We start from the raw sequence: 26,088 nt of genomic DNA, 5'->3' as shown, positions 1-26,088 counted from the left end.
ACATTTTTTTTTTTTTTTTTAATATTTGACAATTACGTCAAAAACCTGTGAAAACGATCCTTTTTTTTTTCTTCAAAATGAGATATCTTAAACAGTAGTGTAACTGGTGCAGTTTAGATTTCTCTGGTTTATAGTGATTGCCCAATCAGGATGCAACTTCTAGATTTCAGACAAATTTGTTAATCCTATCCAAAGCTATAATTTAAAAATCAGGTTTCTAATTTTTTCAACTTAAATGGATAGTATACTGTAAAATAGTTTTTCCCCTTAATGTATTTTCAATGACTTGTTATACCAGCTGCAGTGTATAAAATGTGTAAGAAATTGTATTTTCAGGTTTATTTGTGTATATGAATAAGCTGGTTTTGTGCTTTTAAAACACAGCCTATTGAATTGGGTTGAGCTTGCAGGTAATATCAGATCTCATTATGTTATCACTTTGTGTACACTCGCATGCTTCCTTATCTTGTATTAGTCTTGAAAACCAAAGCTCAATACTTATATAGGACAATTGAAAAATAAAATTTTCTTAACTATCCTGCATCCCACTGGGAGTGTAATTTCTTCTGCTGGCTGTAATTACATAGACTTGCTAATAGCCTAGATACTCCAGTATAGAAACTTTCGGTATATTTATTTCAAATGCCAAAATAGGGGTAAAGGAGCTACTTGTAAACAATTTAATACACTCTAGCAGGTAAAATGGATCATTGGGAACAATCTAAAGGGAATATTTTTTTTGGTGGTAATACTGTCCCTTTAAACTATACACTACTGTGTGTTAAATGGTAGTGTTGGTACAAATTACACTGTTAAATTCTGTTCAGGTGGCAACAAACTGCAGTCGACCGGGAATAAAATGGATGAAAGCAAAATGTCAGATAACTTAAAGGTCTCATCAAATTCTACCGTGCAGTCACAAGATGCAAAGATGGATCCAGTCTCAGATGCTGCTCAGACTCTTGCAGCCCTGCAAAGTGATGTGCAGCCGGTTGGTCATGATTATGTGGAGGAGGTTTGTTAGCATTTCTTTCTTTCTTTTGAACTGTCAAAGTAATTTTCGGTTCTGTTAACATTGTAAAAATCATGTTTTTGTCTATTTCCATCTAAAGGGGTGGAGAGTCCATGGCTTTGTTCATTACTATTGGGAATTATGAACCTGGCCACCAGGAGGAGGCAAAGACACCCCAGCCAAAGGCTTAAATACCTCCCCCACTTCCCTCATCCCCCCCAGTCATTCTTTGCATTTCGTCACAGGAGGATGGCAGAGGAGTGCCGGAGTTTCGGAGAAGTCTCTTTTGGAGGGTAGTACTCTTCACAGTGGGAAGTAGAGTTTTAAGTAGTCCTTTCAGCCTGTCAGTGAGAGCCTGGGCGAAAGTTAGGATCTGGAGATGCATGGAGAGTCTTTCTGCGAAACCATCCCGACTCATATTAACAGCTCCATAAGCAATCAGCGTTGACGAGTTTTGCTGCCTGCTTTCTTCACTCAAGTCCATGTCAGGAGCGAGGCTACTAACCTGTAACACTTGAAGGGCTGTGCTCCTGTTCCACGGCGTAGATTCTGGTAAGATAGTATAATTTTTTATTAATAATGATAACATAGAAGACAGGGTCACAGTGTGGCGCCTTTTTATCTTTACAGAATCAAGGCTTATTCCTGGAAGGGGGATTATTGAACAGGGGGCGTTTATACATTATATTGTTTGTGTCGTTCCTGCGTTATGTGCGAGATGAGACTCTGGCAATGTGTGGAAGTTTCAGGTTACTTGCTTAAACTTGCGCTGCCATTTTTTTGCGTGTTTTTTCCTAGTGCATGGGTGGTCCTGCCAGGCATTCCATGCGACTGGGTGTGACTATCCTTCCTGTTGATCTGTGGCACAGGAGACGTAGCAGTTTCTGTAGTCCGGGTCCTAGGAGGTGGCGAGTGCCCCGGCCATTGGTGGTATAAAGGTGCCTTTTTTAATAAAGTTAATCTAACCAAGCAATGGAGGACTCTGACGCGTTGGAAGGCTCTCCTTCCTTAATAAAGTCTCATTCCTGTGTTTATTGTGAGTAGGTTCTGGTAGACCAGCCTGCTCAACTATGTTCCACATGACTTGATAAAGTTACATAATCTAAATGTAAAACGGATGATCTGAGGGTTCTTTGTCCCGGTAGGTGTGTTCCCTGCATTCATCTCCGGTTGCACATGCAGTGCAGCGGGGTCCAATCGTTACTCTTTCGGGAGAGATTCGTCAGATTTTGTGGGCGAACTGGAATCGATGGTTTCGAAAGTGATCCATGCCTTACCACGTTCTGCTATGCGCAAGCGTAGGGTTTATCATAGTGGCCCGGCCCAGCCCAGCCCAGGGTTCGTCCTCGCTGATAGGAGATCCGGGGGCTCTATACGATGACGATGCCCACTTCGACTCTTTGGAGGAGGCCCTTTCTGGGTCGGAGTCTGTGTCATCTAAACCTGCGGAGGCGCCTGGTTATAGGTTTAGGATGTAGAATTTGCGCTTTCTGCTATGGCAGGTGCTTGCTACTCTGGAGGTTCCGGAAATTAAGATACTGGAGGAACCTAAGCTTGACAAGGTATACGAGGACAGGGTAGTACCTCAGTCTTTCCCGGTTCCTATTAAGATGGCTAATATTATTAAGAACGAATGGGAGTGATTTGGTTTTTCCTTTTCCCCTTCTTCCTTTACAAAACTGTTCCCCGTTCCGGACTCTCAGCTTGAGCTGTAGGGGACCATCCCTAAGGTGGATGGGGCTATCTCCACGCTCGCGAAGCGGAAGACTATTCCCCTCGAGGATAGTTCGTAGTTTAAAGAGCCCATGGATAAAAAGCCGTAAAACATGTTGAGAAAGATGTTTCAGCACACAGTTTGTTTTTCAGCCAGCAGCAGCGGTCGCTGGAGCTGCGACATATTGGTGTGAATCCCTGTGTGAAATGGTCGAGGGGGGGAGACATCCATTGACGAGATACAGGAGAAGATTAAAGCGCTTAAGATTGCCAATTCTTTCTGTAATGCCAATATGCAAATTATTCGCCTGAATGCTAAGGTGTAAGGTTTTTTTGTTTTAGCGCGTAAGGCTCTGTGGCTAAAATCTTGGTCTGCAGACATGACCTCTAAGGCGAGGCTGTTGTCTTTGCCTTTTCAAGGAAAGATCCTGTTCGGTCCAGGATTGGATTGGATTATATCCACGGTTATGGGAGACAAGGGTGCTTTCCTACCGCAGGATAAGAAGGATGAACCTAAAGGATCTACTTTTCGCCCCTTTCGTGTGGACAAGGCCCAGCACCAGCAACCCGCCACAAACGCGAACCCGTCCAAGGGATCTTTGAAGCCAGCTCAATCTTGGATCAAGTCTAAGCAGAGCAAGAAGCCCTCCGAGACTAAATCAACATGAAGGGGCAGCCCCCTGACCGGTCTCCGGATCACTTAGTGGGCAGATTATTGCTATTCTCAGACGCATGGTTGCAGGACGTTCAGGACCCTTGGGTTCTATAAGTGGTCTCCCAGAGTTACAGGATAGGGTTCAGATCCCATCCGCCCGAGGGCAGATTCCTCCTGTCAAATCTGTCTTCAAGACCGGAGAAGAGAGGCCTTTCTAGAGTGTGTGTGAGAGATCTCGCCTCGGGTTATCATACCGGTACCCCTAGCAGAAAGGGGTCTAGGGCAGTGATTTTTAACCTTTTTTTTGCCGTGGCACACCACCATCCCAAAATTTAAAAAAAAATCACACATTGTAGCCTAATACAGCATATATATATACACATACACACAAACACACACATACTGTATGTATTGTGCTGTTATGCCATGCCTCCTACAAACTACCCCTGCGCTGGGAGTAAAAAACAAGCAAAGTTTAAAAAATATGTCACACTGTTGTCAGTCTGCCGTGGCACACCTGAGGATCTCTCACGGCACACTAGTGTGCCACGGCACACTGGTTGAAAAACACTGGTCTAGGGTACTATTCCAATCTTTTTGTGGTTCCAAAAGAGGAGGGCACGCTCCGCCCGATTCTCGACCTAAAGTGTTTAAACAAGTTTCTGAGTGTTCCATCGTACAAAATGGAAACAATCATATCTATTCTGCTCTTAGTTCAAAAGGGACAGTTCATGATGACTAGACTTGAAGGACGCTTACCTTCATGTGCCAATCCACGGGGACCACTACAGGTTCCTAAGATTTGCATTTCTGGGCCAACACTTCCAGTTTGTGGCCCTTCCTTTTGGTCTGGCCACGGCCCCAAGAGTCTTTATGAAGGTTCTGTGGGCGCTGCTTGCAGTGGCCAGAACCAGGGGCATTGCGGTGGCACCTTACCTGGACAACATCCTGGTTTAGGCACCGTCTATCAGCCTCACAGAGGATCATTCGAGGGCTGCTCTTCTGCTCCAATCTCACGGTTTGAAGATCAACTCAGGAAAGAGTTCCCTGGTTCCCAGCAATAGGGTGGAGTTCCTGGGCACGATAATAGACTCTATGTCCATGAAGATATTACAGATCAGCGGCGACAGAAAGCTTGCGTCCACCTGTCTTGCCCTTCAGTCCTCCTCAAGCCCATCGGTGGATCAATGTATGGAGGTGATAGGTCTCATATTGTCAAGCATAGATGTCATCCCATTTGCCAGATTCCACCTCAGATCTCTTCAATTTTGCATGTTGAGACAGTGGAACGGCAATCATTCAGATCGATTACAGCTGATATCCCTGGATGCTCGGACTCGGAACTCCCTCTCTAGGTGGATTCTTCTGGAGCAACTGTCCATGGGGACATCCTTCTTGAGACCGTCCTGGGAGATTGTAACCACGGACACCAGTCTCAAGATGGGGAGCTGTTTGGGGTGCCAGGATGGTACAAGGAAAGTGGTCCAGGGAGGAGTCTCTCTCCTTCCAATCAACATCCTAGAACTACGAGCAATCTACAATGCTCTGAAGGCTTGGCCTTCTCTGGGGTCGGTCAGATTTCAGACCGACAACATTACCTCGTGGCTTACATCAACCATCAGGGGGGTACGAGGAGCTCCCTCGCAATGAGGGAGGTGCCTCGGATTCTGGAGTGGGCGGAGTCCCACGACTGCTCGCTCTCTGCGATTCACATTCTGGGTGTGGACAACTGGGAAGCGGACTTTCTCAGCAGACAGTCCTATCCGGGGGGAATGGTCTCTTCACCCTGAAGTGTTGACAGAGATTTGTAACAGATGAAACGCCGGAGATAGATCTCATGGCGTCCAGACTCAATTGCAAACTACCTCGATATGGGTCGAGGTTCAGGGATCCCCAGGCAGAGCTGATAGATGCCCTAGTGATTCCTTGGGGATTCAGCCTAGCTTACTTTTTTCCTCGGTTACCACTTCTACGTCTCATAGTGGCACGCATCAAACAGGAGCTGGCCTCGACCATTCTGATTGCTCCTTGTGGCCGCGGAGGATGTGGTTTGCAGATCTGGTGGGGATGTCATCCTCTCCGTCATGGAGGTTACCCTGTTGCAGGGATCTGCTGTCACAGGGCCCCTTTTAGCATCAAAATCTAGATTCTCTGAGGCTGACTGCGTGGAGATTGAACGCCTAGTCTTAGCCAAGAGAGGCTTTTCTGAAAGTGTGATTGATACTCTAATTCAGGCAAGGAAGCCAGTCACTCATTGCATCTACCATAAGGTGTGGAGGACTTGTCCTGGTGTGAGAAGCATGGATATCCTTGGCATAAAGTGAAGGTATCCAGGATTCTGTCCTTTCTCCAAGAGGGTCTGGAGAAGGGTCTTGCCGCTAGTTCCTTTAAAGGGACAGATTTCGCTGAGCTCCCTGACATTTAATTTTGTTCAGGCTCTGTCTCGAATCAGGCCTGTCTCTAGACAGTCTGCTCCACCTTGGAGCTTAAACTTAGTCCTTACGGTTTTACAGAGGGTTCCGTTTGAACCTATGCATTCCATAGACATTAAGATTCTGTCCTGGAAGGTTCTTTTCCTGTTGGCTATTGCATCGGCACGCAGAGTATCTAGCTGCCTTGCCATGTGATCCTCCTTATCTGGTGTTTCATGCGGATAAGGCTGTACTTCGCACTGGGTTGGGATTTCTTCCCAAGGTGTTGTCTAACCATAACATTAATCAGGAAATAGTTGTTCCTTCTTTGTGTCCTAACCCTTCTTTTTCGAAGGATAGGTTACTTCATAACCTGGATGTGGTTCGTGCCTTGAAGTTTTATCTTCAGGCTACCAAGGATTTCAGACAGTCTACATCTCTCTCTGTGGTGTATTCTGGGTAGCGCAAGGGGCAAAGGGCCTCTGCTACTTCTTTGTCTTTTTGGTTGAGGATCTTGATTCGCTTGGCTTATGAGACAGCGGGACATAAGCCTCATCAGAGGATCACGGCTCATTCAACTAGAGCTTGTGCCTTCAAGAATGAGGCCTCTATGGAGCAAATTTGTAAGGCGGCTACCTGGTCCTTACACACTTTCAAAGTTTTACGAATTTGATGTTTTTGGGAGAGCGGTTTTGCAAGCTGTGGTGCCCTCAGATTAGGGTCCGCCTTTTACCCTTCTGGTTTCATTCAGTGTTCTCTAGAGCTTGGGTATATGTTCCCAATAGTAATGAATGAAGCTGTGGACTCTCCTCCCCTTTAGATGGAAAACCTAAATTATGCTTACCTGATAATGTCATTTCCATCCAGGGGAGGAGAGTCCACGGCTCCTGCCCGTATCTCTGTTGGGCAGCCCTAAATTTATTCATTTTCTGGCACCTTTTTTACTCTGATATTTCTCCTACTCTTCCTGGTTCCCTCGGCAAAATGACTTGGGGATGAGGGAAGTTTGGAAGGTATTTAAGCTTTTGGCTGGGGTGTCTTTGCCTCCTCCTGGTGGCCAGGTTCTTAATTCCCAATAGTAATGAAGGAAGCCTTGGACTCTCCTCCCCTCGATGGAAATGAAATTATCAGGTAAGCATAATTTGTTTTTTGATGATGTTGGCACTATATTGACAAATACAAAGTGTGTCCAATTGGTCTGCAGCTGCGTGATAAATTGTTTAACAGATATGTGCCAACAACAAGTTTATATACTGGATAACATATTCTCATTATGTTTATTAACACTTCATTTTTTATCAAATGTCTTATTTTAAATTCGTGGATCATTTTGTGCAAACTAGATCACTAATTCTGCAAGACGTTGCAGATTTAAGGGGAACAAGTTTGCTATACTACTCAAAGCAGTCGGGAATACTTCAGCCTGCAGTTTAATACATGTGGCTGCATAATCCTTACTGCTACACAATACATTTCTAATCGTAAAAATAGGCCGTGTTTGCTAGAGAGAGATTTTAATATTCTTTTCATTTAAGGTTCGAAATGATGAAGGAAAAGTTATTCGTTTCCACTGCAAACTGTGTGAGTGCAGCTTTAATGATCCCAATGCAAAAGAGATGCATTTAAAAGGAAGAAGGCACAGGCTGCAGTATAAGGTTAGTTCATGTAATATTTCTAATTCTTAGCTAATTTTATTGACTTTTATAATATCACTATGAGTGAGTAATTTCGATACTTCCACCAAGATACATGTTGTGATGTAATTTTTTTTATTTTTAACAGAAAAAAGTAAATCCAGATTTACAAGTAGAAGTAAAACCCAGTATAAGAGCTAGAAAGATCCAAGAAGAGAAGATGCGGAAACAAATGCAGAAAGAAGAGTACTGGCGAAGGCGGGAGGAAGAAGAGCGATGGAGAATGGAGATGAGGTAGCCAGCATAGCATATATTTTTCTTTAAGCGTTCTAATCTTATTTCTTTTTAAAGACACGATGAGTCCACGGATCTTCATCCTTACTTGTGGGATTTCACCTCCTGGTCAGCAGGAGGAGGCACAGGGCACCACAGCAGAGCTGCTATATATAGCTCCTCCCTTCCCTCCCACTCCAGTCATTCTCTTTGCCTATGTTAGTGATAGGAAGAGGTAAAGTGAGGTGTTTAGATTTTTCAATCAAGAGTTTATTATTTTTAAAGTAGTGCCAGAGTGTTCTGCTTTGTAGCCGTAGTCCATATCAGTCTCTACAGGAGAGCTTTTAGTGGCTTTAAAGCAATGGGAATTGGTGGGCCATAATTCTCACTGCGCCTCCCATATATTTATGCTGCCCTTATCCTGATGGCCTAAGCAAGTACTAACTCAGGCCTTATCTTCCACAGGGGGGAGAGGACCTCTTACACCTGTTGGACTGTCCTGCTGTCAGACAGCTTTAAGGTAAGTGCAAACTTTTTATTCTGGGAAAAGAGAAGAACTCAGAGGAAAGTGGGCAGAATATACTTTTATTTAAGGCAGTGGAGCCTTTGATTTGGGACTTTTGGTTCTTTATGTATGGAGGGTGTTGTTTTTTATGGCAACGTATGTACAGGCACTGGGGCAGGGAGTAAAGCTGGACAATGATTTTTGTCATTATCGTTACTGGGAAGAGGCGTTATTATTTTCTGTAGTTTTATTACATGGGCTGTCTGGTTGTTAACGCCCACGAGGGGCGGGGCCACCATTTTGCGCACTTGCTTTTACTTGCGCCATGTAAGCCCGCTCACAATCTACTGCACAGTGTCATTTAGTCTGACATCCGGAGCAGTTCCGGTTTAGCTGTGGACAGTGACGCCTTTCATTGCTCTGGAACCGCATGGCTGTTCCTGCTTAACTGAGCAGTTGTTAGTGCTACAGAGTTCTTTTCCTTAATGCATTGCCGGGAGTTACAGTGAAGGAGAAATTTGTCCGGTCGGCAGGTAGGCGCCTCAGCAGAGCTGCTGAGGCGTAGAGGTGTCTGCTAGTGTTTTTTGAACAAAGACAGACGTTTGTTGTTAATAACATTGATACGTTTTTATTTTGAACAGAGAAATAGTTGCATTTAAAATTTAAAAGCACAGTGTTCTGTTATTCACACATGTTTAATAAGTGCTATTTTTGATTTGGTTCCCATTTTACAACTGTTTTTTCCATGCAATAAAAGTGTAGTTTAAAAAAAAAAAAAAATTGTCTGTTTTTCTAAAATGGATTTAGAAGCTGTAAATAACGTTACTTGCGCCATGTGTTTGGATGCCAATGTGGAACCTCCAGTTCCTTTTTGTCCCTCAATGTATTGAGAGGGCTTTAAAGGGACAGTCAACACTTTACGTAACTTAACTCTATACCTTAGATCAGGAACATAAGATTCCGCTGTAGTGCATCGCATGTTGAAACACTCTAACTGTATTGGAGTAATCAACCAAAATACTATTGTATATGTCATGTAGATATGTCCGCCAAACTCCTCCCCATCCTCCTTCGTCCCCTTCTCTAATATTTTCCCTGCTCGTTCATGTTCCAAAGGGTGACGTTGCGGTCAGCCATATTCACATCAGAATCGAGAAGTTATCGTACAAGATTAAAAGGTGAAGGAAGGAAGTAAAAGAAAGTGGGTACGTTGCAGGCGGATCGTCACTTTTAATTTTTTCATATAGGTTAATGTTATGTCGAGTGTTGACTGTCCCTTTAAGCTATAAAGAAAAGATTTTTCATGCTCAAAATGTTTCGAAGGCGGATGCTTCTCAGGAGTCTAATGATGAGATTCAGAGTATGCCGCAGCTTTCTCCCCAAGCGTCCAAAGATTTAACGCCCGCACAAGCAGTGCTTCTGCTCTAGCGCCTGCTGGAGTTACCTTAAAGGACATGATGATATGTTGTTGGCCTTTCCTATGCTACAAGGCAAGCGTAAGAGGAAAGACAACCTGGTTACTAGTGAGGTTTCTGATGCCATGGTGGCATTCTCAGATGTACCATCCCAGGGAACTGAGATGGAGGGTATAGAGGTTCTATCAGAAGGCAAAATTTCAGACTCAGAGTTCATTGCCTTTGACTGATTCAGAGGTTGTTTCTTTCAGATTTAAACTAGAACATCTCCGCCTGTTACTCAGGGAGGTTTTGGTTACCTTACGACTGTGATTCCACAGTAGTTGTTACTCCTGCGAAGTCTAGTAAATTGGACAGATATTTTGAAGTTCATACTTACTCTGATGTCTCTAAGGAATGGGAGAGACTAGGTATTCCCCTCTCTCCGTCTCCTATTTTTAAAAAGATGTTTCCTATAGCTGACGCTATCAAGGAAACTTGGCAATCGGTTCCTAAGGTGGAAGGAGCTATCTCCACCTTAGCCAAGCGAACTACTATTCCTATTGAGGACAGTTGTGCCTTTAAGGACCCCATGGACAAGAAATTGGAGGGTCTCTTTAAAAAGATTTATGTTCACCAGAGTCTGCTATTGCAGCCGGCTGCGTGCATTGCTACTGTCACTAGTGCGGCGGCTTTTTGGTTTGATGCTCTGTCAGAGTCTCTTAAGACTGAAACTTCTTTAGAGGAGATTCAAGATAGGATTAAAGCTCTAGCTCTGAAGTTAGCCAATGCTTTTATTACGGATGCTTGTCTGCAAATTACTAAATTGCCAGCTAAGAGTTCAGGGTTCTCTATCCTGGCCCGCAGAGCCTTATGGTTAAAACCTTGGTCTGCAGACGTGTCATCCAAGTCTAAGCTTCTAGCAATTCCCTACAAGAGAAAGACCTTGTTTGGTCCTGGCCTGAAGGAAATTATCTCTGATATCACGGGAGGTAAGGGTCATCTCCTTCCTCAGGATAAGAGAAGTAGACAAAAGGGAAGACAGAGTAATTTTCGTTCCTTTCGTAATTTCAAGGGAAATTCTTTCTCTTCCTACTCTAAACAGGAAGGAAACTATTCACAATCTAAACCTAATTGGAGACCCAACCAGTCTTGGAACAAGGGTAAACAGTCCAAGAAACCTGCTTCTGAATCCAAAACAGCATCAAGGGCATTCCCCCGATTCGGGACTGGATCTGGTGGGGGGCAGACTTTCCTTCTTCGTTCAGGCTTGGGTGCGGGACGTTCAGGATCCCTGGGCTATAGAAATAGTGTCCCAGGGACACAAACTGGAGTTCAAACTTTTTCCTCCCCGAGGAAGGTTTCTTCTTTCAATATTATCTGCAAACCAGATAAAAAGAGAGGCGTTCTTACATTGTGTAAAAGACCTATCCTCCCTGGGAGTAATTGTTCCAGAACAGGGACAGGGTTTTTACTCAAATCTGTTTGTGGTTCCCAAAAAAGAGGGAACCTTCAGACCTATATTAGATCTCAAGAGTCTAAACAAGTTTCTCAGACTTCCATCACAATTCGTACCATTCTTCCATTGATCCAGGATAGTTAATTTATGACGACAGTGGACTTGAAGGATGCATACCTTCATATCCCTATCCACAAAGATCATCACAAGTTCCTAAGGTTTGCTTTTCTGGACAAGCACTTTCAGTTTGTGGCTCTTCCTTTCGGGCTGGCCACTGCACCCAGAATTTTCACAAAGGTTTTGGGGTCTTTGCTGGCGGTTCTAAGACCGCGGGGCATTTTGGTGGCGCCTTATGTGGACAATATTCTAATCCAGACGCCATCTTGTCAGGAAGCAGTGGCTCATACCGACACTGTACTGTCCTTTCTGAGAACTCACGGGTGGAAGGTAAATCTGGAAAAGAGTTCCTTTATTCCAAAGATAAGGGTGACTTTCTTGGGAACTCTAATCGATTCTGTATCTATGAGGATTTTTCTGACAGATGTCAGGAAATCAAAGATTCTAGATACCTGTCGAGCCCTTCAGTCCAATCCTCGGCCGTCAGTGGCCCAGTGTATGTAAGTAATTGGATTGATGGTGGCGGCGATGGACATCATTCTGTTTGCTCGGTTTGACCTCAGACCTCTGCAGTTAAACATGCTCAGGCAGTGGAATGGAGATTATGCAGACTTGTCTCCTTGAATAACTCTGGATCGGGAGACAAGGGACTCGCTTCAATGGTGGTTGTCTCTGGATCATCTATCCCAGGGAACATGCTTTTGCAGACCGTCCTGGGTGATTGTGACAACAGATGCCAGCCTTCTAGGGTGGAGTGCTGTTTGGGATTCCCTAAAGGCTCAGGGAGTGTGGACTCAGGCAGAGTCTGTTCTTCCTATAAACATACTGGAACTGAGAGCGATTTTTCAATGCTCTTCTGGCCTGGCCTCAGTTGGCTTCAGCCCAGTTCATCAGATTCCAGACGGACAACACGACAACAGTGGCTTACATCAATCATCAAGGAGGAACGAGGAGTTCCTTAGTGACGACCGAGGTAGCCAAGATAATCCAGTGGGCGGAGGCCCATTCTTGCCATCTGTCAGCGATCCATATCCCAGGGTGGACAACTGGGAGGCAAACATTCTGAGCAGGCAGACTTTTCATCCGGGAGAGTGGGAACTCCATCTGGAGGTGTTCTCCAAACTGATTCTCAAATGGGGTCGGCCTGAGTTGGATCTCATAGCATCTCGTCAGAATGCCATGAGATCCAATGAGGCCAAGCTCCCGAGATACGGGTCAAGGTCCAGGGATCCCCAGGCAGAACTGATAGATGCTCTGGCGGTTCCTTGGTCCTTCATTCTTGCATACCTATTTCCTCTGTTTGCACTTCTTCCTCGAGTCATTGCTCGAATCAAACAGGAGAGGAGGGCATCCGTGATCCTCATTGCTCCTGCGTGGCCTCGCAGGATTTGGTATGCCGATCTGGTGGACATATCATCCCTGCCACCTTGGAGACTCCCATTGAGGAAGGATCTCCTCATTCTAGGACCCTTCCTTCATCCAAATCTAATTTCTCTGAAGATGACTGCTTGGAGATTGAACGCTTAATCCTATCCAAGCTGGGTTTTTCTGATTCGTTTATAGAGACCTTGATTCAGGCTTGTAAACCTGTGACTAGAAAGATTTACCATAAGATATGGCGTAAATATCTTTTTTGGTGTGAATCCAAGGGCTACTCATGGAGTAGAGTTAGGATTCCCAGAATTTTGTCCTTTCTCCAAGAAGGATTGGAGAAGGGTTTATCAGCAAGTTCCCTAAAGGGTCAGATCTCAGCCTTGTCTATTTTGTTACACAAACGTCTGGCGGATGTCCCAGACGTTCAGTCCTTTTGTCAAGCTTTGGTTAGAATCAGGCCTGTGTTTAAACCAATTGCTTCTCCATGGAGCCTGAATTTAGTTCTTAAAGTTCAAGGGGCTCCAATTGAGCCTATGCATTCCTTAGATATTAAGTTGTTATCTTGGAAAGTTTTATTTCTTGTTGTCATTTCTTCAGCTCGAAGAGTGTTCTGAGCTTTTGGCATTGCAATACAATTCACCTTACCTTATTTTCCATTCGGATGAGGTAGTTTTACGTACTAAACAAGGGTTCGTTCCTTCCTAAGGTTGTTTCAGACAGAAACCTTAATCAGGAGATTGTTGTTCCTTCCTAGTGTCCTAATCCTTCTTCTGAAAAAGAACGTCTCTTGCACAATTTGGATGTGGTCCGTGCTTTGAAATTTTATTTACAAGCGACTAAGGCTTTTCGCCAGTCGTCTTCTTTGTTTGTCATTTTCTCTGGAGAACGTAAGGGTCAGAAAGCTACGGCTACCTCTCTTTTTGGCTGAAGAGTATCATCCGTTTTGCATATGAGACTGCTGGACAGCAGCCTCCTGAAAGGGTTACGGCTCATTCCACTAGGGCTGTTGCTTCAAAAATGAAGCTTCTGTAGAACAGATTTGCAAGGCTGCAACTTGGTCCTCTCTTCACACTTTTTCTAAATTTTACTAATTTGATAATTTTGCCTCGGCTGAGGCTGTTTTTGAGAGAAAGGGTCTTCGAGCAGTGGTGCCTTTCGTTTAGGTTCCCTGTCTTGTGCCTCCCTTTTCATCCGTGTACTCTAGCTCTGGTATTGTATCCCACAAGTAAGGATGAAGATCTGTGGACTCATCGTGTCTTTGAAAAGAAAATTTATGCTTACCTGATAAATTTGTTTCTTTTTAGACACGATGAGTCCACGGCCCGCCCTGTTCTCTGAGACAGGTTATTAATTTTTGTAAACTTCAGACACCTCTGCACCTTGGCTTTTCCTTTCTCTTCCTAACTTAGGTTGAATGACTGAAGTGGGAGGCAAGGGAGGAGTTATATATAGCAGCTCTGCTATGGTGCTCTTTGCCTCCTCCTGCTGACCAGGAGGTGAAATCCCACAAGTAAGGATGAAGATCCGTGGACTCGTGTCTAAAAAGAAACAAATTTATCAGGTAAGCATAAATTTTCTTTTTTCTAGGGTTAAAGGGACATGAAACCCCACATTTGTCTTGTATGACTGAGAGAGAGCATACTCTTTTTTTTTTTTTTTTTAAATTCCAGTTTACTTCTATTCTCAAATTTGCTTCATTCTCTTAGTATCTTTTTGAAAGAGCAGCAAATCACTTATTGGGAGCAAACTGAACACATCAGGTTAGGCAACACAAGACATATATGTGCATCAGCCAATCAACAGTTTAGCTTCTGGCAGTGCATGTTTGCTTTTTAATAAAGGCTACAGAGGGAATAAAGCTAATTTGGTAAGAGAAGTAAATTGGAAAATCTTTTGCTCATGGCGACAGGTAATCAGTGAAAAACAGAATTTATGCTTACCTGATAAATTACTTTCTCCAACGGTGTGTCTGGTCCACGGCGTCATCCTTACTTGTGGGATATCTCTTCCCCAACAGGAAATGGCAAAGAGTCCCAGCAAAGCTGGCCATATAGTCCCTCCTAGGCTCCGCCCACCCCAGTCATTCGACCGACGGACAGAAGGAAAAAATAGGAGAAACCATATGGTACCGTGGTGACTGTAGTTAGAGAAAATAATTCATCAGACCTGATTAAAAAACCAGGGCGGGCCGTGGACCGGACACACCGTTGGAGAAAGTAATTTATCAGGTAAGCATAAATTCTGTTTTCTCCAACATTGGTGTGTCCGGTCCACGGCGTCATCCTTACTTGTGGGAACAAATACCAAAGCTTTAGGACACGGATGAAGGGAGGGAGCAAATCAGGTTACCTAAACGGAAGGCACCACGGCTTGCAAAACCTTTCTCCCAAAAATAGCCTCCGAAGAAGCAAAAGTATCAAATTTGTAAAATTTGGCAAAAGTGTGCAGTGAAGACCAAGTCGCTGCCTTACATATCTGATCAACAGAAGCCTCGTTCTTGAAGGCCCATGTGGAAGCCACAGCCCTAGTGGAGTGGGCTGTGATTCTTTCAGGAGGCTGCCGTCCGGCAGTCTCGTAAGCCAATCGGATAATGCTTTTAAGCCAAAAGGAAAGAGAGGTAGAAGTCGCTTTTTGACCTCTCCTTTTACCAGAATAGACGACAAACAGAGAAGATGTTTGTCTGAAATCTTTTGTAGCTTCTAAATAGAATTTTAGAGCACGGACTACGTCCAAATTGTGTAACAAACGTTCCTTCTTTGAAACTGGATTCGGACACAAAGAAGGTACAACTATCTCCTGGTTAATATTTTTGTTAGAAACAACCTTTGGAAGAAAACCAGGCTTAGTACGCAAAACCACCTTATCTGCATGGAACACCAGATAGGGCGGAGAACACTGCAGAGCAGATAACTGTGAAACTCTTCTAGCAGAAGAAATAGCAACCAAAAACAAAACTTTCCAAGATAACAACTTAATATCTATGGAATGTAGAGGTTCAAACGGAACCCCTTGAAGAACTGAAAGAACTAGATTTAAACTCCAGGGAGGAGTCAAAGGTCTGTAAACAGGCTTGATACTAACCAGAGCCTGAACAAATGCTTGAACATCTGGCACAGCTGCCAGTCATTTGTGTAGTAAGACAGATAAAGCAGAAATCTGTCCCTTTAGAGAACTCGCAGATAATCCTTTATCCAAACCTTCTTGCAGAAAGGAAAGAATCTTAGGATTTTTTATCTTATTCCATGGGAATCCCTTGGATTCACACCAGCAGATATATCTTTTCCATATTTTATGGTAAATCTTTCTAGTTACCGGTTTTCTGGCCTGAACCAGAGTATCTATCACAGAATCTGAAAACCCACGCTTTGATAGAATCAAGCGTTCAATCTCCAAGCCGTCAGCTGGAGGGAGACCAGATTTGGATGTTCGAATGGACCCTGAACAAGAAGGTCCTGTCTCAAAGGTAGCTTCCATGGTGGAACCGATGACATATTCACCAGGTCTGCATACCAAGTCTCACCGAGGCCCTCTCCTGCTTGATCCTGGCTACCAGCCTGGGAATGAGAGGAAACGGTGGAAACACATAAGCTAGGTTGAAGGTCCAAGGTGCTACTAGTGCATCCACTAGAGTCGCCTTGGGATCCCTGGATCTGGACCCGTAGCAAGGAACCTTGAAGTTCTGACGAGACGCCATCAGATCCATATCTGGAATGCCCCATAATTGCGTCAACTGGGCAAAGATCTCCGGGTGGAGTTCCCACTCCCCCGGATGGAATGTCTGACGACTCAGATAATCCGCTTCCCAGTTTTCCACACCTGGGATGTGGATTGCAGATAGGTGGCAGGAGTGATCCTCCGCCCATTGTATTATTTTGGTCACTTCTTTCATCGCCAGGGAACTCCTTGTTCCCCCCTGATGATTGATATACGCAACAGTCGTCATGTTGTCTGATTGGAATCTTATGAATCTGGCCTTTGCAAGCTGAGGCCAAGCCCTGAGAGCATTGAATATCGCTCTTAGTTCCAGAATGTTTATCGGGAGAAGAGACTCTTCCCGAGACCATAGTCCCTGAGCTTTCAGGGATTCCCAGACCGCGCCCCAGCCCACTAGACTGGCGTCGGTCGTGACAACTTTTGTTGAAGGAGACGGAGAACTCTTTTCTATGTTAACCTTCCATCCGTGAGATCTGAGAAAGGCCAGAACGATGTCTGTATGAGCCTTTGCTTTTGAAAGGGACGACGCTTGAATTAGAATGTCGTCCAAGTATGGTACTACTGCAATGCCCCTCGGTCTTAGGACCGCTAGAAGGGACCCGAGTACCTTTGTGAAAATCCTTGGAGCAGTGGCTAATCCGAATGGGAGGGCCACAAACTGGTAATGTTTGTCCAGAAAGGCGAACCTTAGGAACTGATGATGTTCTTTGTGGATAGGAATATGTAGGTACGCATCCTTTAGATCCACGGTAGTCATAAATTGACCTTCCTGGATAGTGGGTAGAATCGTTCGAATGGTTTCCATTTTGAACGATGGTACCCTGAGAAATTTGTTTAGGATCTTTAAATCCAGAATTGGTCTGAAGGTTCCCTCTTTTTTTTGGGAACTACGAACAGATTTGAGTAAAATCCCATTACTTGTTCCGTCATTGGAACTGGGTGTATCACTCCCATCTTTAACAGGTCTTCTACACAATGTAAGAACGCCTGTCTCTTTATTTTGTTTGAGGATAAGTGAGACATGTGGAACCTTCCCCTTGGGGGTAGTTCCTTGAATTCCAGAAGATAACCCTGAGAAACTATTTCTAGCGCCCAGGGATCCTGAACATCTCTTGCCCAAGCCTGAGCAAAGAGAGAGAGTCTGCCCCCCACTAGATCCGGTCCCGGATCGGGGGCTACTCCTTCATGCTGTTTTGTTAGCGGTAGCAGGCTTCTTGGTCTTCTTACCCTTGTTCCAGCCTTGCATCAGTTTCCAGGCTGGCTTGGACTGTGAGGCATTACCCTCTTGCTTAGAGGATGCAGAATTAGAGGCCGGTCCGTTCCTGAAATTACGGAAGGAACGAAAATTAGACTTATTTTTGGCCTTGAAAGGCCTATCTTGTGGGAGGGCGTGGCCCTTTCTCCCAGTGATGTCTGAGATAATCTCTTTCAATTCTGGTCCAAAGAGAGTTTTACCCTTGAAGGGGATGTTAAGCAATTTTGTCTTGGATGATACATCCGCTGACCAAGACTTTAGCCAAAGCGCTCTGCGCGCCACAATTGCAAACCCTGAATTTTTTGCCACTAATCTAGCTAATTGCAAAGCGGCATCTAAAATAAAAGTTAGCCAACTTAAGTGCGTGAACTCTGTCCATAACTTCCTCATATGGAGTCTCTCTACTGAGCGACTTTTCTAGTTCCTCGAACCAGAACCACGCTGCTGTAGTGACAGGAACAATGCACGAAATGGGTTGTAGAAGGTAACCTTGCTGTACAAAAATCTTTTTAAGCAAACCCTCCAATTTTTTATCCATAGGATCTTTGAAAGCACAACTATCCTCAATAAGAATAGTAGTGCGCTTGTTTAGAGTAAAAACTGCCCCCTCGACCTTAGGGACTGTCTGCCATAAGTCCTTTCTGGGGTCGACCATAGGAAATAACTTCTTAAATATAGGCGGGGGAACAAAAGGTATGCCGGGCTTCTCCCACTCCTTATTCACTATGTCCGCCACCCGCTTGGGTATAGGAAAAGCGTCGGGGTGCACCGGAACCTCTAGGAACTTGTCCATCTTACATAATTTTTCTGGAATGACTAAGTTGTCACAATCATCCAGAGTAGATAACACCACCTTAAGCAGTGCGCGGAGATGTTCTAATTTAAATTTAAATGTCACAACATCAGGTTCAGCCTGTTGAGAAATTTTTTCTGAATCTGAAATTTCCCCATCTGACAAAACCTCCCTCATGGCCCCTTCAGATTGGTGTGAGGGTATGACAGAACCATTATCATCAGCGCCCTCCTGCTCTTCAGTGTTTAAAACAGAGCAATCGCGCTTTCTCTGATATGCAGGCATTTTGGATAAAATATTAGCTATGGAGTTATCCATTACAGCCGTCAATTGTTGCATGGTAATAAGCATTGGCGCGCTAGAAGTACTAGGGGCCTCCTGCGTGGGCAAAACTGGTATAGACACAGAAGGAGATGATGTAGAACCATGTCTACTCCCTTCATCTGATGAATCATCTTGGTCAACTTCATTATCTGTGACAGTATTGTCCTTTCATTGTTTGGACGCTATGGCAAAATTATCACACAATTTTGAAGGGGGAGACACATTGACTTTCATACATATAGAACATAGCTTATCTGAAGGCACAGACATGTTAAACAGGCTTAAACTTGTCAATAAAGCACAAAAACCGTTTTAAAACAAAACCGTTACTGTCTCTTTAAATTTTAAACAGAGCACACTTTATTACTGAATATGTGAAAAAATATGAAGGAATTGTTCAAAATTTACCAAAATTTCACCACAGTGTCTTAAATCATTAAAAGTATTGCACACCAATTTTCAGAGCTTTAACCCTTAAAATAACGAAACCGGAACCGGTTACAGATTTAACCCCTATACAGTCCCAGCTACAGCCTTTGCTGTGACTTTACCAAGCCCAGAGGGGAATACGATACCAAATGACGCCTTCTAGGAACTTTTCCAACCACTTTCAGGTCCTCACACATGCATCTGCATGTCTTGCTCTCAAAAACAACTGCGCAGTAATGGCACGAAAATGAGGCTCAGCCTACAACTGGGAAGGCCCTTCCTGACTGGAAAAGGTGTCTAACATAGTGCCTGACGTTAAAAAAACGTTCCCCAAGTTTATAAGTGTGAATTATGAGCATAAACATGTATAAAATGTCCAAATAAAGCAATCGATTTAGCCCATAAAAGTGTCTACCAGTTTTATAGCCCATATTAAGCCCTTTATTCTGTTTGAGACTAAGAAAATGGCTTACCGGTCCCCATGAGGGGAAATGACAGCCTTCCAGCATTACACAGTCTTGTTAGAAATATGGCTAGTCATACCTTAAGCAGAAAAGTCTGCTAACTGTTTCCCCCAACTGAAGTTACTTCATCTCAACAGTCCTATGTGGAAACAGCAATCGACTTTAGTTACTGTCTGCTAAAATCATCTTTCTCTCACAAACAGAAATCTTCATCTTTTTCTGTTTCAGAGTAAATAGTACATACCAGCACTATTTTAAAATAACAAACTCTTGATAGTAGAATAAAAAAACTACAACTAAACACCACATACTCTTAACCATCTCCGTGGAGATGTTGCCTGTTCAACGGCAAAGAGAATGACTGCGGTGGGCGGAGCCTAGGAGGGACTATATGGCCAGCTTTGCTGGGACTCTTTGACATTTCCTGTTGGAAGAGATATCCCACAAGTAAGGATGACGCCGTGGACCGGACACACCAATGTTGGAGAAAGGAAGACAAAATACACAACACTATACTAATTTGACAAAATAAAGTTGCAGTTTTCATTGCACAATTATTCTAAAATTAAGGATCGTATTCTTGTAGTTTACAATTTGTGTTTAATGTCTATTTCAATCAGGGCTCGACAAATCCATGGAGCCACTGGCTCATAAAATGCTACCCTTGGCTCCTAACTTTTTGGGTTAGTCTCCATATATCTGTATACAAACAGCACTGTCTGGCTCTTAAATATTCTTATTGGCTCCTAATTTTTAAACAGATTTGTCGAGCACTTATTTAAATAGTGTTCTTGAGGAAGACTTCAGTATATAGTTGGCAGTTAAGGGCCAGATTTAAGATAGTAAGGCGTAAAGGAGCGGGCATCTTCTCCCCTGTCTGCCAAGCTTTGCAATGCTGCCCCCTGCTCTTGCGCAGCTAATCTCCCTAGGGGGATTGACTTACACCACATAACAGCTGGTGAAGTTGTTTAGGTCGCAGCTGTCTCTTTACAGCTGCTTCTTAAATCTCTAGTACAGGTTTTCTTATGCAAACCTGCTGCCTATGGCGCTACGACCCCTTGATAAATCTAAGAGGAGTCTATCAATCAATTTATAGACTAGATGGCAAATGTTATAATCGCAGCATCTACACTTGGGGAAAGAGGCAACCTAAGATCATGCAACAGATTTTTATATTCTGTTTAGGATGGAAGTGTGCAAATACCACAAGGCAGTCGTTTGGGGTTGTCACTCTTCATTGATTGATATATAGCAACAAAAACTTGCAAGCATTATTTTGAAAAGGAACATTTTACCACCAACACCAAGTTCTTGACCATCCAGTTGAGAAAGAAATGGAGTGAAATGTTTAGAGATGTTTGCGGAACACTGGGGTTTACGGGTTCATCTTTGGATAATGTAGAAAAAAAGAGAACTGGAAATCAAATTGAGGGAACCTAAGCAGCCCTTTAGGGGAGGCACTGTTGAACTGACAGGGTTTCAGAGCTACGTTGTCTCTAGGGTGTAGTATCATGCATGAGGCAAAGGAATCGTCGGAGGAGGAGCAGAGTATTCAGATGCATTTTTCACGAAGCACTTAAAAGCTTATGCCTTTCTCCAAGTTATAAGTAGTTGTTAACTCCCATAAACCATTTCCTGCTTCATGTGCTGTACTTATAAACATGAGGAGAAAATTCAGTATGTTTTATGAGTCAAAACAATAAATCTTAACTCTTAATTGTGTATTGCTGTCAAGGATTACAATTTTTTAATATAAGACCGATAATGGACCTTTGTTTAAATTTAAAATGTGGTTGAGTTGTTAAAACTCTGCAATTAATTACACTTGATTTCCTTATCTAGATTATTAGGTCTTGATAAACTTGGTGGCTAATCTGTTCAAAAACATTCCATTACTTTTTTCTCCCCATATAGGCGTTATGAAGAAGATATGTACTGGAGGAGGATGGAAGAAGAACAGCATCATTGGGATGATCGGAGAAGAGCACCAGAGGGCGGCTACCCACATGGGCCTCCAGGGCCTCCTGGGTTGTTGGGTGTTAGACCAGGGATGCCTCCACAACCTCAAGGCCCAGGAGTATGTCGATGTTTAACCCATATGGATGTTTATATAGAGCTGTACTTTTTCTCTGTGGCAAAGTAGATAAACATCCTTGCGTTTTCCCGTTATGTCTTTAATGTCGACATCAGAGAACTGCTGTTGCTGGGTGGTGGTTCCTTGACTGGTGATCACTGCAATAGGCTCCACCGTGTTGAAACCTAGGTTTCCCTTATCTAATATCTTCATAAAGGGCAATGACTATGGAATATAGCAATTATATTTAACAGGGTTTAAAGTTAATTTAGATGGTATTTGCACACTTTATACATTAATATTAGTTTTCGTTTGTTTTTTAAAAAAAGGCAACAGTTTTAGTATGAAAGTAGAATTTTAAACCTCTGGCAATGTGTTGGGGGAAAAAGTTTGGCTCCATATAATTTTAATATCAAACAGAAGGCTAGACAAAATACAAATATATATATATATATATATATATATCCTCTTTCTCATATCTCTCTTCTTTCTTTCTCTTCTTTCTCTCTCTCTTCTTTCTAAACTGATTAATCTTCATGGACAAACATTACGTCCTCTTAGCAACATCTGTATGCACCTTTTAAATTCCTGGAATTAGGGTTCATTGTAGTTATGAACTTTATAAGCTAGTCAATACAGTATTCTAAACTATTTTTTAATCCATAAAAAAAAAAAAAAAACTATACTTTCATAGCACAAAATATATTTCATGCACCCCCTCTAATTATGGGTGCTGACTTTTGGATCCTAGGTTTCACTGCAGGTACCTGAAGAAGTTACTGTTCATGTGCAAATTTAGTGAAATTTAGGTTTCAACATGGTGTCACTCATGACTAGAAGAATGCAGGTAATAACCCCAATAGAATGCATATAAAATGTATTTAGTGTTTAATGTCCATGTTAAAAGGTGTTTACTGGTCCGTAAGTATTGTATTGTAATATGTTTTTTTTATGTGTAATATAAAATATGTTCCTAGTTATTGAGATATAGCTGGGTCTTAATACTTTTTTCCCCTTTGTTCCTTAACAGCCTTTACGAAGGCCAGATTCATCTGATGACCGCTATGTCATGACAAAGCATGCAGCCATCTATCCAACAGAGGATGAATTGCAGGCAGTTCAAAAAATTGTCTCTCTAACCGAAAGAGCTCTTAAACTTGTGTCTGACTCTATGGCTGACCAAGACAAAAGTAAAAGCAAGGAAAGTGATGAGAAGAAAGACTCTACTAAAGAAAGGTATTTATTTTTGCCACAATTGTCATGTGTTTAAAGGACCATTAAATACAGTAGATTTGCATATAAAGAGACAGCACAATTTAATCATATAAGTAAATTGGAAAGTATTTTAAAATGTTATGCTCTATATGGATCATCAAAGGGATATGAGACAGTCTGTTTCATTGTTGTAATGAAAAAAGTACTGTCTTATAGAAATCATTGTAATATGTATTATTCATACATATATTTCTTTCCTATGACATGGAGGTTCCACGACTACATTCTAATTACTAGTGGGATATTCAACTCCTGGCCAGCAGGAGGAGGCAAAGAGCACCCCAGCAAAGCTGTTAAGTGTAACTGCCTTGCCCATAACCTCCATTCATTATCTTTGCCTCTGTCAATGGAGGTTGTGCGTAGTTGGTGTCTGAATATTTTAATCCTTTTATGGGTACTTTTCCCTGCAAGCAAGGATTGGGGTCTAGCTGTGTCCATGTCAATCTCTTGAGTAAGAGTAGTGGTGGCTTTTAGCAGTTAAAAGGCAGCGAGGAAGTCTTTGCTTTACTTTTAACACTTTGCTACCCCTTTGCAGAAAGCCAGAGTTAATAACTCTGTTCTTTCTTTTCCTACAGATCTATGACAGGGAGTGAAGTGCCTGCCACTATCATGCAATTGGATCTAATGTAAGTGCTTTTTGCCTTCTAGGTACGGAAGGATAGCAGCACTTAAGAGGTTAATCCTCTTTCAGATCCTTCCTTTGGGATTTAATACTCCTTATTAATTAAGGACATGACACTTGGGTATTTTTATATAGTATGAAAAAAGTCAGTTTATATGGGGAGTTCACTTGGCCAGGGAAGTAAAGGAATCTTTATTGGTAACCTACTACATAATTGAGCTTCTAGTTTCAGGGCTTAACATATATCTTTTTCATTGTTGGGCCACTGGATTACCATTATATTAAACGGTCTTGATACTTTAGCCATTTTTTAAACTGCAGCTCTTTTTAGAGCTGTGTCAATTTCTCTGACAGTTTTTGTGACGACCGCACTTCCGCTTTTACAGAGCGGAGCGGTTAAAGAGTTTAGTGAAGCCGTCTTTGTCTCTTCTTGAACATCTTTTGAATCGGCTTCCGTTTATCAGCTCACCGGATTACCAGAGGAGGAAATCACTTCTAGAGAGTTGCTCTTACTAGTGGGACATTTCTTTCTGGACGGTATTTTTTTTTTTTTTTTTAAGTTATATTTATATATTTGAATTCGATTCTAGTATTTAATATTTACTATTTAATATTACTATTTATCTGAAAAATTAAAAATGTTGTTTTTTACATTAAAGGAACAGTCTACACCTTAGTCATCTTTAAAGTCTATCCTTCGATTAAGCTGCACATAGCCTCCTGCACCTTTTCTATAGCATGCAGCATGAATGGTAAAAGTTATTTTGCAATTAATATTGTTTCTGGCCAGTTTGAAATGGTTGCAAAGCTCCACCCACTGATGAAATCACAATCTGGGCTGCATATTGCTTCCAATCACAAAAGACTCACTAGTTGGATTCAACAGACTGTCAATGCTATTCAGCAGAGTATGACTAAGGTGTAGACTGTCCCTTTAAAATTTCTGTATTTGGAAATTGCTTATGGGACCAGTTATCGGGATCATTTTATCTCTCTGGATAGAACTACCTATGCAGTTTTGTTCCTCTTGTTTAGAAAAAACTTGAAAATGTAAAGAAAATGTTTTCCCTTCTGAGCCAAGTGTCTCTCAGGATACTGCTGTGCATGACAAGCCGCAGCTTTCTCCTCAGACGCCCCAAGCCTTAGTTGTTCCTCATACTGTGCCTTCTGTGTCCTCTCATCCACCTGGGAGTGTTTATTCACCTGGGGATTTTGCCGCTCAGATTTCTTCAGTAACAGCAGCTTTGTCAGCTTTCACTTCATCAGGTAAGCGTAAGAGAAAATCTAAACATCTGCCTGATAGTAAGGCTTCTGTCTCTAGGTCTGCATTAGCCAATCTTTCTCTGATGTCTGAGGAGAATACTTCAGTAACTTCTGAAGGTGAGATCTCAGACTGACACTTAAGTAGAAAAATCTTCAGAAACTGAAGAGGTTAATTTTAGTTTTAAGCTTTAATACCTCCAATTTCTATTGAAGGAGATTTTAGCTACTTTAGACTATTCTGAACCTTCGGTGGCTGTCAGTTGGATAGAGTTTGATTTCTGACGCTTCCTCAGACAGATTCTGATATATGACGGCCTTTAAATTTAAGCTTGAACACCTCCGCTTATTGCTCAGGTAGACATTAGCGACTCTAGATGATTGTGACCATATAGTGGTTCCAGAGAAATTGTGTAAAATGGATAAATACTTTGAGGTTCCTGTTTACACTGATGTTTTTCCAGTCCCTAAGAGGATTGTGAATATTATTACTAAGGAGTGGGATAGACCAGGTATTCCGTTCTCTCCCCCTCCTGTTTTTAAGAAAATGTTTCCCATATCTGACACCATGCGGGACTCGTGGCAGACAGATCCTAAGGTGGAGGGAGCTATTTCTACTCTGTCTAAGCGTACAACTATACCTATCGAAGACAGTTGTGCTTTCAAAGATCCTATGGATAAAAAATTAGAGGGTCTCCTGAAGAAAATTTTTGTTCATCAGGGTTTTTCTCTCCAACCTATTGTGTGCATTGTTCCTGTAACTACTGCAGCTGCTTTCTGGTTTGAGGCTCTAGAAGAGGCTCTTCAGATGGAGACTCCATTAGAGGAGATTATGGACAGAATCAAGGCCCTTAAGTTGGATAATTCTTTTATTACAGATGCCGCTTTTCAACTGGCTAAATTAGTGGCAAAGAATTTAGGTTTTGCCATTTTAGCATGCAGGGAGTTATGGCTTAAGTCCTGGTCTGCTGATGTGTCATCTAAATCTAAACTTTTGAACATCCCTTTCAAAGGAAAGACCCTATTCGGGCCTGAACTTAAGGAGATTATTTCAGACATCACGGGAGGGAAAGGTCATGCCCTTCCTCAGGATAGATCAAATATAATACAAAATAATTTTCATTCCTTTCGGAACTTCAAGAGTGGTTCCGCTTCAGCTTCCTCTGCTACAAAGCAAAAGGGGAATTTTGCCCAATCCAAGTCAGTCTGGAGACCTAACCAGGCTTGGAACAAGGGTACGGGGAAATATTCCCTGTGGTATCTTTGATACGGGACTGTTATAGCATTATTGTTTGGGTGTTTGGTGCCCTCATATCTCTCTCCTGGTTTTT

The 26,088-nt window shown here is 42.7% G+C and overlaps 1 protein-coding gene and 1 non-coding gene across 4 annotated transcripts in view; both read left to right on the top strand.

The window, feature by feature from the left end:
- Positions 1 to 26,088, top strand: part of ZFR (zinc finger RNA binding protein) — a 136,765-nt gene that overhangs the window by 57,986 nt on the left and 52,691 nt on the right. For all 3 annotated transcript variants that reach the window (XM_053701176.1, XM_053701175.1, XM_053701178.1), the window contains exons 10-14: positions 828 to 1,015; positions 7,327 to 7,446; positions 7,574 to 7,719; positions 21,441 to 21,603; positions 22,631 to 22,836. In XM_053701176.1, the coding sequence (XP_053557151.1) occupies positions 828 to 1,015; positions 7,327 to 7,446; positions 7,574 to 7,719; positions 21,441 to 21,603; positions 22,631 to 22,836 (823 nt within the window). The remainder of the gene's footprint in view (positions 1 to 827; positions 1,016 to 7,326; positions 7,447 to 7,573; positions 7,720 to 21,440; positions 21,604 to 22,630; positions 22,837 to 26,088) is intronic.
- LOC128650676 (small nucleolar RNA SNORA66) lies at positions 7,124 to 7,261 on the top strand. The gene has a single exon (XR_008400940.1). It is a non-coding gene; the product is annotated as a small nucleolar RNA SNORA66 (small nucleolar RNA).

Source organism: Bombina bombina, chromosome 2 (genome assembly GCF_027579735.1).
Source record: "Bombina bombina isolate aBomBom1 chromosome 2, aBomBom1.pri, whole genome shotgun sequence".
NCBI classification, from domain to species: domain Eukaryota; kingdom Metazoa; phylum Chordata; class Amphibia; order Anura; family Bombinatoridae; genus Bombina; species Bombina bombina.
This window is presented reverse-complemented; position numbering and strand designations above follow the sequence as displayed.